This window comes from Mustela putorius, unplaced genomic scaffold (genome assembly GCF_011764305.1).
Source record: "Mustela putorius furo isolate JIRA1106 unplaced genomic scaffold, ASM1176430v1.1 tig00003976_pilon_pilon_pilon, whole genome shotgun sequence".
Lineage (NCBI taxonomy): Eukaryota > Metazoa > Chordata > Mammalia > Carnivora > Mustelidae > Mustela > Mustela putorius.
The window spans coordinates 3,567,155-3,580,428 of NW_025422118.1; the positions used below are offsets into that span (position 1 = coordinate 3,567,155).

At 33.9% G+C, this 13,274-nt stretch overlaps 1 protein-coding gene across 4 annotated transcripts in view; it reads right to left on the minus strand.

Moving 5' to 3' along the window:
- Positions 1–204: 204 nt before the first annotated feature.
- The window catches only part of ADAM2 (ADAM metallopeptidase domain 2), a 155,508-nt gene continuing 142,438 nt past the window's right edge, over positions 205–13,274 (minus strand). The window contains exons 17-21 of one of the 4 annotated variants that reach the window (XM_013059256.2): positions 9,690–9,767; positions 9,325–9,460; positions 2,435–2,587; positions 960–1,021; positions 205–555 (exon numbers count right to left, since the gene is read on the minus strand). In XM_013059256.2, the coding sequence (XP_012914710.1) occupies positions 436–555; positions 960–1,021; positions 2,435–2,587; positions 9,325–9,460; positions 9,690–9,767 (549 nt within the window). In that variant the 3' untranslated portion in view covers positions 205–435. Of the gene's footprint in view, positions 556–959; positions 1,022–2,427; positions 2,588–9,324; positions 9,461–9,689; positions 9,768–13,274 lie in introns of those variants that run through there. The other 3 variants (XM_013059258.2, XR_001180466.2, XR_001180465.2) reach the window with 3 other exon arrangements.

Below are 13,274 nucleotides of genomic sequence, written 5' to 3' on the forward strand. Positions count from 1 at the left end.
TCAAGCTTTCTTTTGTGTAAAGTTTTGTGGTATATATCTTCCCATACTTTAACTTGAACCTTTATATAACTGAGTTGTGTCTTTTTCAGGCAGCTAAAATTGAGACTTTTTTTTCCAATTCTTAGGGTCATTGTTTTTTGATTGGTAGCAGACCCGACTATAACATAACTACATAGCACTGCAATTTAAAATATAACAGTGAGCTTTAGTCATGGTATTAGATTTATTATATTATCAACTGTATCACATTCCTACTAATAACAGAGTTATTAGTGCCTATGCCTATGTTGAATAGGCATAGATTAGTATGAGATAGCTTTAAAAATAAGAAATATGTAATATAAAAACTCATAAGTATGCATTTCTTACAAATAATTCATCTGAGGAGTTTTATATATAAACATAAATGTATATTATATTTATATTAAAAATCATCTATATGTTCTTATCTATCATAACTATTAATATGCAGGTTTTTGAATCCCAGATAATCAGGCCTTGCATGTAGTTTTGTTTTTGTTTTTCCATTTTTCCTGTCCATTGAAGATAATTACTCTGGAAGAATAAATAAAAGGGGAAAAGTTACCTATTTAATCAATCAAGTTAAAAATGACAATTCAACAAAAAGCATGAGGATACCCTAATTATAAGAAAGAGTTCTATCATGTGATTTATTCATAACCAACTTCTGAACACACAAATGCTAAAGGATTAGATATTATTAGAAAAAATTTAAGATTACAGCGCAAAGAAGTTTTAAAATGGCAAATTAAAAAGTCATTTATTGTTTACTGTGCCTATGATCTAGTTTTCAATATTGAAAAATATTTTCCAATTCAATTTTATTATATGTAGCTATATAACTACCATCATTAATATATATTTATATTATTTACATTTATCTGATACATTAAATTTTCTCTATTTCTGTCTCAACCCCTAAACTATTTTATACTCACTGTGATATGATGGATTCGGTTTTCCTGGTTACTCTTTAGTTTCACTCTCACTTTCAAGTTGCCTATATGTTTCAAAATAAATATAATCATTTAAAATTATATTTTCTTTGTTCTACAAAACTCTGTATACACCATCAATATTGAAACAGCTTTGAAATCCTATTTAGGATCTGATACTCTGAGACCAGCTACTACTTGAGAATATCTTGCCACTGAGAACACCTCTCAACTAATAATCCTAACATGAGAAAAAACAGTAATACAAGTTTACCTAAAAATGATTTCATAATTTCAATATTTGTAAAAAGTAGCTAAATAGACTTAAGCTTTCTCGTGATTCACCTTCTACCATATTTATTACTACTACTTTTACTAGCTTTTCCCCTCAAGATATGTTATCAGTTTTTCCATAATACAGTCATGCAACATATGAATATTCCTTTAATGTTGAATTATGTTAACTATTTCACACACATTATTTCAGCAATTTTACATAAATTTATCAAAACATTTCTATGAAATGTATTCCCTTTTGGTATTATCTTATCAATTTTAATATTTTAATAAAATTTACTTATATTAAATAAAATGAATAGCACAGATATAAAATTCAAAGACAAAAATTATTTTGTAGATATTTCTCTGAAGTAAGCTGATTTTAATATTATTTTTATTTTGAAGCAAATTTTCAGATATTTCTAAGGTCTTTTAATGAAAACTAATGAAAAACTATTTGTTCTATTTTTCATTAGGTTAGCTTTGACTACAAACTAGATTTTTCAGTCTATTATTTATTGATTTTTAAATTTTTCTATCTCTAGTTGCCTCTCAATCTATTTAACTGCCTGAAAGACTATTTTTTAAAGATTTCTGCTTTCTTTTAATAAGATATTCATAAGAGGGGTGCCTGGGTGTCTCAGTGGATTAAAGCCTCTGCCTTTGGCTCAGGTCATGGTCTCAGGGTCCTGGGATCAAACCCTGCATTGGGGCTCTCTGCTCAGCAGGGAGCCTGCTTCCTCCTCTCTTTCTGCCTGCCTCTCTCCTACTTGTTATCTCTCTCTCTGTCAAATAAATAAATATAAATTTAAAAAAAAATCATAAAATACTTTGAAATATAAAAATATTAAAGAATAAAGTAATAATGCTTATATATATTTAATAGTTAAGATCAAAAGTAAATGGAGGTAAACATTAACTAAAAATCATTTCCACTTAATTTTAACCAAACAGAATTAGTTATAAGATTAAAATTAAAATTGATGACTTTTGGAAAAATTCTGTTTTTCACCCATTGTACTAATTATTAATATATTATTATTATATTTTAATATAAATTTAAATTTTCTCCCTAATTTTGAGTTATTAGTTATATCATGATACTTTTATTAATAAGTCATATATATGCCAACAAATTATAAAAGTAATAAATCTTAAATATTAAATCATATGAAATATGAAATCAATATACTCATCACTTGTATACTCCTCAGTTTTCCATTTTTTCCTTTGGAAATAAACTTTTACCAGGGTGATAATCAGTACACAGAGAATAATGAAAAAGGGAATAAGTAAGAAAAATGGCCATCTGGTAGGTTTAGAATGGTAAATATCCTCAATGTAGCTTCTTTCTAGGAGAGAAAACATCAGTGATTTAAAAGCAATTACTAAGAATATAATAAAGATATTTCTTTATTTTAATATGACTATTAACATACGAAATTTTAACTTTTATAATTGTATAATTAACAAGATTTTAAATAAAGTAGATAAGTTGACAGCATAAGTGCCCTCCAAAATATTTCCTACTTCCAGAATATTCCTTTGCTTCATTATTAACTTTTTATTTCACAGTTTCTTTTCAGAACAGTTTGATAATACAGAGAAGAAAGTGTGACCTCTGTAAAGAACACTTTTTCTCAATACCCTATTTTTAGTAAATACTGTACATGTTATAACGTTTTCATGAGGTCCAAATTGCCTTTCATGTCTTGTATTGATATGTATTTTCATGTCTTATCTAAGAAATTATTGCTTATTTTAAGGTCATATGGACATTTCTCTGCTTCTTTCAAGAAGATATATAGTTTTCATTTATATGTTCAGATTTATGATTACTTCTTATAAACTGTTAAGTTGAAATTTTAAGTATCATTTGATCTTATTTGGATATTTAATTCTTACAGTACAATGTTTTGAACTGATTTCCTCCTTCATTGAACTACCTATATTTTCCTTGAAAAATTGATAAAGCAATAGATACAATTACCAATGCCACACTAAATATAATCTATAATATACAATCTATCTATCTATATATATATATAATCTCTATATGTACATACTATATAATAAAGTAAATGCAATATAAGCCAAATGGACAAAGATGTCCCTCTTGTTCTTTTTCTGGGATTTTTTTTTCTGTTCTGACACTTTTTGCAAATATTTTAGAATTAAGTTGTTAATATATAAAAGTTGCATGGTTTTATGATTGGGTATTTTAATCTATACATTTTATTAGAATTGACATCTTAGCAATAGTAAATCTTCCAATAGGTAAACATGACATATTTCTCCACTTATTTTGTTTCATTTAACATGTTTGCATTTCTGTTTTAGTTTCAGTGTAAAGGTATTAGACATCCTTTGTTAAATTTATCCTTAAAATTTTATTTTAATAATATTGTAAATGGTATTAATTTTAAATTGATTTCCACTTACTACTGCTATTATATAGCAAAACTACTGACTTGTTTTTCTTTGTTTCAAGTTTTTATTTAAAGTCTTGTTAGTTGGGGTGCCTAGGTGGCTCAGTGGGTTAAGCCTCTGCCTTAAGCTCAGGTCATGATCTCAGGGTCCTGGGATGGAGCCCCATATCAGGCTCTCAGCTCAGTAGGGAGCCTGCTTCCCCCTCTCCCTCTGCCTCCCTCTGTTTGCTTGTGGTCTCTCTCTCTCTCTCTCTCTCTTTCTCTTGTCAAATAAATAAATAAATAAAATATTTTTAAAAAATTCTTTAAAAAATAAAGTCTAATTAGTTAACATATAGCATAATAGTGGCTTCAGTAGAAGAATTTAGTGATTTGTCAATTATATATAATACCCAGTGCTCAACACAAGTGCAATCCTTAGTACCCATAACCCATTTAAACCATCCTCTGCCCACCTTCCCTCTAGTAACCTTCATTTTGTTTTAAATTTTTTATTTTTTATAAACATATATTTTTATCCCCAGGGGTACAGGTCTGTGAATCACCAGGTTTACACACTTCACAGCACTCACCAAAGCACATAGTGACACTCAATCTCACAAAACAAACTGAGGGTTGCTGGGGGGAGGGGGTTTGGGAGAAGGGGGTGGGATTATGAACCTTCAGTTTTATTCTCTATAATTAAGAATCTCTTTTAAAAAGTCTCTTAGGGTTTTCCTTTTATTTCCCCCCTTTCCCCTGTATTCATCTGTTTTGTTTCTTAAATTCCACATATGAGTAAAATTATATGGTATTTGTCTTTCTCTAACTTATTTCACGTAGCATTTCACACTCTAGTTCCATCCTCCATCCACATCATTGCAAATGGCAAAATTCGTTCTTTTTTAAGGCTGAGTAATATTTCATTATTTATCTATCTATCTATATCATCTATCTATCATCTATCTATATCTAGCTAGCTAGCTATCATCTATCTATCTACCTAATCTCACATCTTCTATCTATATCTATCTTCTTTCTATCATCTATCATCTATCTTATCTATCTATCATGTACCTATCTAATCTCACATCTTCTTTATTCATTTATCAATTGATGGACACTGGGGTTCTTTCCATAATTTTTGTAGATAATTATAAATATTTTTGTAGATAATACTGCTATAAATCTCAGGGTCCATGTGTCTCTTCAAATCAGTGTTTGTGACCTTTGGGTAAATACCTAGTAGTGCAATTCTGGGTCATAGGGTATTTCTAACTTGCAATTTTTGAGTAAACTCCATACTGTTTTCCAGAGTGGCTGCACCAATTTGCAACCACCAACAGTGTAAAAGGGTTTCCCTTTCTCCACATTCTCAGCATCTGTTGTTTCCTGTGTTGCCACTTTTAGCCATTCTGACAGGTGTGATGTGATATCTCATTGTAATTTGATTTGTATTTCCCTGATGATAAGTGATATGGAGCATATTTTCATATGTCTGTTGGCCAACTGTATGTCTTCTTTGGAAAAAATGTCTATTTGTGTCTTCTACCTATTTCTTAACTGGATTATTTGGCATTTGTGTGTTGAGTCTGATAATTTCTTTATATATCTTGGATATTACTGACTGAAAATTTCCTTTGACCTTTCAAAAGATATTATTTCTAAAAGTGTTTTGCAGATTCCTTAGGATTTTCTATATACTTTAAAACATCTTAGTCTCATTTCATCCTTTCTAATAATCTTTATGCTCCTGGTTTCTCCTTTTTTGTTATTGCACTGGCTAGGATTTATGGGAAAATGTTGAATAGGCATAGTGAGAACATAATTAGTTTCCTCATCTTCAAATTTTTTTTGAAAAAAGAGTGTATTTCATCACAATCTATAATAGCTATGTTTCCTTTTATTTTTTAAAATATTTTATTTATTTATTTGACAGACAGAGATCACAAGTAGGCAGAGAGTCAGGCAGAGAGAGGAAGGAAGCAGGCACCCCGCCAAGCAGAGAGCCTGATGTGGGGCTTGATCCCAGGACCCTGAGACCATGACCTGAGCCGAAGGCAGAGGCTTAACCCACTGAGCCACCCAGGCACCCCACTATGTTTCCTTTTAATTTTTTATCAGAGTAATCAAGTTTACTTCTGTTTGCTGCTTTAAAAAATTCATAAACAGGTGTTGAATTTTTTTTGTTAAATGATTTTTATGTATCAAGTGAGAAAGTCATATACTTTTTAAAAATAATTTTGTTGACTTGGTTGCACTGATTGACTTTCTAGTGATTAAGGAGACTTGCATTTCTAAGATAAAGTCCAACTAATTTGGATTACTATCCTTTTAATATAGATAGGTATAGAAGATGAGCTAATATTTTGTTAGGAATGTTTACATCTATGTTTATGAAATGTTTACATCTATGTTCTGTAATTTCTCTGTGTTAACTTCCTTGTATGGATTTGATACTGGGTTATATTTTCCTCATACAATTAGGTGAAGAAGCCCCCTTAACTTGTTTTTTATTTTTTTTTATTTTTTAAAGATTTTAATTACTTAAGAGAGAGAGAATAAATAGGTGGGAGGTGAGCAGAGGGAGAGAGAGAAGCAGACTTTCCACTGAGCAGGGAGCCCTCTGCAGGTGGTCCTAGGACTCTTGAGATCACAACCTGAGTCAAAGGCAGAAGCTTAACCAACTGAGGAACCCAGCTGACCCCCTACCAGTTTTGCGGGAACCAGGTGGTGGGTATTGGAGAGGGCACAGATTGCATAGAGCACTGGGTGTGGTGCAAAAACAATGAATACTACTACACTGAAAATAAATTTTAAAAATAAATTTAAAATAAAATAAAAATAAGTTTTAAAAAAATAAAAATAAATGATAAATAATATTTCTTCCTTGCAAACATTTGTTGGATTTGACCTGTGAAACCATCTATACCAATGTGTGGAGGGAGGGGGGGTTGTTTAATTCTGTTGGTAGTTACATTTAAAAATTATAAACCCACAGATCAAAAAAGTTTTAATTCTGGTGTCTTGGTTATATCCTTTGATTTATAATTCCTTTTCCAAAAGGAATAGCCATTTTTAAACAACTGAATAGCTTTATCAGCCTTGTTTCTTGCCCATACCTAATAAGATATAAGCCTTTTGAGATAAGCCTTTTTCTGCATAGAATCTTGGTGAGACTGCTATGGGATAACTGACTTAAGATTCTTCATAGTCTTGTTCTTTGACAGTTTTTAGAAGCATTCTACTACATCACTTGGAAGACCCTTGCATAGATTAAGATGTATAAAATGCATCACTACCTTCCTGAGGTTTAAAAAAAAGTTGGGAGGGGTAGATGTCTTAAAGGGACACCTGGGTCTCTCAGTCAGTCAAGTATCTGCCTTCAATTCAGTTCATGATCCCAGGGTACTGGGATTTAGTCCCACATCAGGCTCTTTGCTCAGCAGGAAGCCTGCTTATCTCTCTGCCTGCTGCTCCCCCTGATTGTGTTTTCTTTCTCTCTCCCTGACAAATAAATAAAATTTTAAAAAATATATAAATATTAATAAATATAAAAAATAAAAATTTTAAAAAGGGTCTTACAGTCACGTGCTTGATTTAATTTTTTAGGTCAAATTTTATTTTTCAATATCTCAAATTTAGTTTTTAGCCATTTCTTACAATAAGAATGTTTTGTTGGAAGCGAGTCCAGGGATAAGAATGTTTCATTTTCAAACTAAATCCAAATGAAACCAAAAAAACCCCAAATCCTGTCTTTGTGTTTGATCTACATTGTACTTGAAAATTGAAGTATTTTTCATCAATTATTACTGTCTTCTCATGTTTTACCATAGGTTACTTAAATCACATTCTGGAAATCTTTACAATCTACCTGGAAATCTTGTTGACCAGAACCAGTGAATTCTACTTTCCACATTACCACAGGCAGCTGTGATGACAAACAATTTACCACTTCATAATAAATGTCCCTATTTCTCCAACATCTAATAACATGTGTTTTTTTTTAAAGATTTTATTTGTTTATTTGACAGACAGAGGTCACAAGTAGGCAGAGAGGCAGGCAGAGAGAGAGAGAGAGGGAAGCAGGCTCCCTGCTGAGCAGAGAGCCCGATACGGGACTCGATCCCAGAACCCTGAGATCATGACCTGAGCCGAAGGCAGCGGCTTAACCCACTGAGCCACCCAGGCGCCCTCTAATAACATGTTTTTAAGCTGTCTTTCAATTGATCACTCACAGTCTTCTCAAGACAATTTCAACAATATACTAAAAGTCTTCAACAGTTTCCTAGAGGTCTACCTTCTGAGCAACATTCAGTTCCAAAGCTAATGCCTTAATATCTTAGATTCATTTTATGTAAATAAAAACCCCCATCTGATTATCAAATTGTTTTCTATTACACACACACAAAGATGTTTTCATATATATATAATATACAGAGAGAAAGATGTAAGACATGCAAGAAACTTCTTAGTAATGTAGTAATTTATATTTTTAAGATTTTATTTATTTATTTGTCAGAGAGAGAGCACACGCAAGGGGAGTGGCAAGCAGAGGGAGAAGCAGGCAGAGGGAGAAGAGGGCTCCCACTGAGCAGGGAAACCTATGGGGGACTCGATCATGACCTGAGTCAAAGGCAGACACTTAACAAACTGAAACACCCAGGCATCCACAAATATAGTACTTTAAAATAATCATTTACTTTTGTCCATTTTGTTCATTTTGTGTGTCATGAATTTGGGGAATTTGCATTTTGTGTCTCAGTGTAATCAAATTTCAAATTGGGAAGATGATTTTCAACAGATGAGTGTTCCAATAATGAGAGTTACAAGAATTAGTATTTTAAAAGACCCAGTCAGAATCTCACTTCTGTACTTTTTGTAAATAACATCACTAAGGTCAAACTGAAATGATATGTGTGTGCTCAAAATATGCCTTAATTATCCTAAATTTAAGTTTTCATATGTAGTCTGGCCCTAAGTATTGTGGGATATGCTGGGTTACTCTAAAACCCAATTCTTTTTGGACCTAAAAAAAAAAAAATGTAGGAAACTACTTCAGACTTTAGTTATATTCAGCCAACAGGAATAGCTGGGTAACATTTGGAAAGTCAGAATAATGAAATATTCATGATATTTATCCCCCTGCCTCTGCAGCATCTCCCATGGTGGCTGCATATACTCTATACCTCTACCTCATGCTGGACAGTACCTCTCCCTATGATTTAGATCCTAGTATGTATCCCTGACCATAGTTACATGTCATGAAAGTGCCTCAGATTCTGGTTCTAATAATACCACCTCTTCCCATTTTTTTTTTTTATAGGCCTAAGAAGTAGTAGTAGATTCCTGTGTTGCCTCAAGATTCTCTGACGGGCTTTCAACTCTGCTATTATGTGTTAGCTAACTAAGCCTTATATTGAATTCTTTCTGTGTGAAGGACTAAAGTCATTTCTATTTTACTGGCTGGGCCTTTACTGATATATCTTATTTATAATGTATGTTACATATGTTATATTACTCTCTACAGTAAAACTTAAGTTAGCTAAAATGTCTTATTATTTGATGTCTATACATAATTTAAATAAAGATTGACAGACAAATAAATAAAATGTTATTTTATTAAATTTAATAAATTAAAATAGTTTTAGTTATATTTTCAGTTTGCTATTAATACTTACCAGAAGAGAGACCACCAAGTACACCTTGAAAATTACCACTGTCAATACTCCCACCAATCCATTTTTCAGAAATAGTTAGGCAATTAGGAGGTAAATATTTGGGGTTACAATGACAGTTCTTTTTATTATTGCATATCTGAAACCAGGAGAAATATCACCTTATGAGATAGGTTGCTATAATTATTTGTGTTCCAGTAGAATTTTAAAAATAATACTTAGGTAAAGTAAGGCCAATCTTGTTATGTGGTTTATGAGTATATAAATCTGTGTGTGTGTGTGCGCGTGTGCGCACACGATATTGTGTGTTTACATTCTAGCATTATTCTCAATGATTTATATTCTCACATCATATTACTAGTACTTACTCCTTGTTCATTGCATTTTTTTGGAGTACAATCATAATTCAAGTATGCAGCATCTACACATTCTTTATTCCTACAAACCTAAAATAAAAATAAGCCAAAATAGATTAACATATGAAATAATATCTGTATTTGTCATTTCACTAAAAGAATTTTATATTATTCTGACATAAGACACATCCATTTAGCAATAAGTGTTAACACTAAGTGATTATTTTATAGTGCTACTGTGTTTCCAGCACTAGATGAGACTCTGATTATCTGATAGTAAAGAAAACAACAAAAGTATCTTCCCCTCTTATACTGGAATAAAATGTATGGACATGAAATAAATAAAAGTGAAGAGCTAACAGGAGATCAGCTAGATAGCTTATCTAAAGATTGCAAACACCTGCAAATCCATCGGCAGATAGAAGAGAAGAAGAACAGCAATTCTGGAAACATAAAAACAACCACTTTCTGAAAGGTAGGACTGGCGGAGAAGTGCATCCAAAGCGATGGGAAGATAGAACCCGGGGGGAAGGGCCGGCTCCCAGCAAGCGGCATAGCAATGGAGCACAAAATCAGGACTTATAAAAGTCTGTTCCGCTGAGGGACATCGCTCCAGAGGCTAAACTGGGGCGAAGTCCACGCGAGGTCAGTGTGGCCTCAGGTCCCGCAGGGCAGAAGGATCGGGGGTGTCTGAGTGTCGCAGAGCTTGCGGGTATTGGAACGGGAAAACGGGCTACAGAGACAGAGCCGACAGTAAGATCACAGCTCGGGGGTACTTTGAACTGGTCACAGGCTCGGTGAGCTCGGAGCGTGGCCGGAGGTAGGGCAGAAAGGAGTAACTGGACGCTGTTCTCTGAGGGCGCACTGAGGAGTGGGGCCCCAGGCTCTCGGCTCCTCCAGGCCGGAGACCAGGAGGCCGCCATTTGTATTCCCATCCTCCGGAACTCTACGGAAAGCATTCAGGGAACAAAAGCTCCTGAAAGCAAACACCAGCAGATTACTCAGCCCCTGGTAAGGGCGGTGCAATTCCACCTGGGGCAAAACACTTGAGAATCACTACACCAGGCCCCTCGCACAGAAGATCAACAAGAAATCCAGCCAAGACCAAGTTCACCTACCAAGGAGTGCGGTTTCAATACCAAGGAGAGCAGAAGAATTCCAGAGGAGGAGAAAGCAGAGCACGTAACTCATGGCTTTCTCCCTGTGATTTTTTTTAGTCTTGCAGTTAATTTAATTTTTTCTTTTTCATTTTATTTCTCTACTTCTGCTAAAATTTTTTTTAACTTTTAACCTTTTCTTTTTTAATGTTTTTTAACTAGTTTATCTAATATATATATTTTTTCTTTTTTATATTTTTCTTTATTCGTTTTCTGTTTTTAAATTCTTTTCTTTTATTTTCTTTTTTCTCTCTTTTCTTTTCTTTCTTTCTTTTTGAACCTCTTTTTATCCCCTTTCTCCCCACTCATGATTTGGGATCTCTTCTGATTTGGTTAAAGCATATTATCCTGGGGTTGTTGCCACCCTTTTAGTATTTTACTTGCTCCTTCATATACTCTTATCTGGACAAAATGACAAGGTGAAAAAATTCACCACAAAAAAAGAACAAGAGGCAGTACCGAAGGCTAGGGACCTAATCAATACAGACATTGCTAATATGTCAGATCTAGAGTTCAGAATGACAATTCTCAAAGTTCTAGCCGGGCTCGAAAAAGGCATGGAAGATATTAGAGAAAACGTCTCGGGAGATATAAAAGCCCTTTCTGGAGAAATAAAAGATCTAAAATCTAACCAATTTGAAATCAAAAAAGCTATTAATGAGGTGCAATCAAAAATGGAGGCTCTCACTGCTAGGATAAATGAGGCAGAAGAAAGAATTAGTGATATAGAAGAGCAAATGACAGAGGATAAAGAAGCTGAGCAAAAGAGGGACAAACAGCTACTGGACCACGAGGGGAGAATTCGAGACATAAGTGACACCATAAGACGAAACAACATTAGAATAATTGGGATTCCAGAAGAAGAAGAAAGAGAGAGGGGAGCAGAAGGTATACTGCAGAGAATTATTGGGGAGAATTTCCCCAATATAGCAAAGGGAACGAGCATCAAAATTCAGGAGGTTCAGAGAATGCCCCTCAAAATCAATAAGAATAGGCCCACACACCGTCACCTAATAGTAAAATTTACAAGTCTCAGTGACAAAGAGAAAATCCTGAAAGCAGCCCGGAAAAAGAAGTCTGTAACATACAATGGTAAAAATATTAGATTGGCAGCTGACTTATCCACAGAGACCTGGCAGGCCAGAAAGAGCTGGCATGATATTTTCAGAGCACTAAATGAGAAAAACATGCAGCCAAGAATACTATATCCAGGTAGGCTATCATTGAAAATAGAAGGAGAGATTAAAAGCTTCCAGGACAAACAAAAACTGAGAGAATTTGCAAATACCAAACCAGCTCTACAGGAAATATTGAAAGGGGTCCTCTAAGCAAAGAGAGAGCCTACAAGTGGTAGAACAGAAAGGAACAGAGACCATATACATTAACAGTCACCTTACAGGCAATACAATGGCACTAAATTCATATCTCTCAATAGTTACCCTGAATGTGAATGGGCTAAATGCCCCTGTCAAAAGACACAGGGTATCAGAATGGATAAAGAAACAAAATCCATCTATATGTTGCCTCTAAGAAACTCATTTTAAGCCCGAAGACACCTCCAGATTTAAAGTGAGGGGGTGGAAAAGAATTTACCATGCTAATGGACATCAGAAGAAAGCAGGAGTAGCAATCCTTATATCAGATCAATTAGATTTTAAGCCAAAGACTGTAATAAGAGATGAGGAAGGACACTATATCATACTCAAAGGGTCTGTCCAACCAGAAGATCTAACAATGTTAAATATCTATGCCCCCAAGGTGGGAGCAGCCAACTATATAAACCAATTAATAACAAAATCAAAGAAACACATCAACAATAATACAATAATAGTAGGGGACTTTAACACTCCCCTCACTGAAATGGACAGATCATCCAAGCAAAAGATCAACAAGGAAATAAGGCCTTAAACGACACATTGGACCAGATGGACATCACAGATATATTCAGAACATTTCATCCCAAAGCAACAGAATACACATTCTTCTCTAGTGCACAGGGAACATTCTCCAGAATAGATCACATCATGTGTCATAAATCAGATCTCAGCCGGTATCAAAAGATTGGGATCATCCCTGCATATTTTCAGACCACAATGCTCTGAAGCTAGAACTCAAACACAAGAGGAAGTTTGGAAAGAACCCAAATACATGGAGACTAAACAGCATCCTTCTAAAGAATGAATGGGTCAACTGGGAAATTAAAGAAGAATTGAAAAAAATCATGGAAACAAATGATAATGAAAATACAACGGTTCAAAATCTGTGGGACACAACAAAGGCAGTCCTGAGAGGAAAATATATAGCAGTACAAGCCTTTCTCAGGAAACAAGAAAGGTCCCAGGTACACAACCTAACCCTACACCTAAAGGAGCTGGAGAAAGAACAAGAAAGAAACCCTAAGCCCAGCAGGAGAAGAGAAAACATAAAGGTCAGAGCAGAA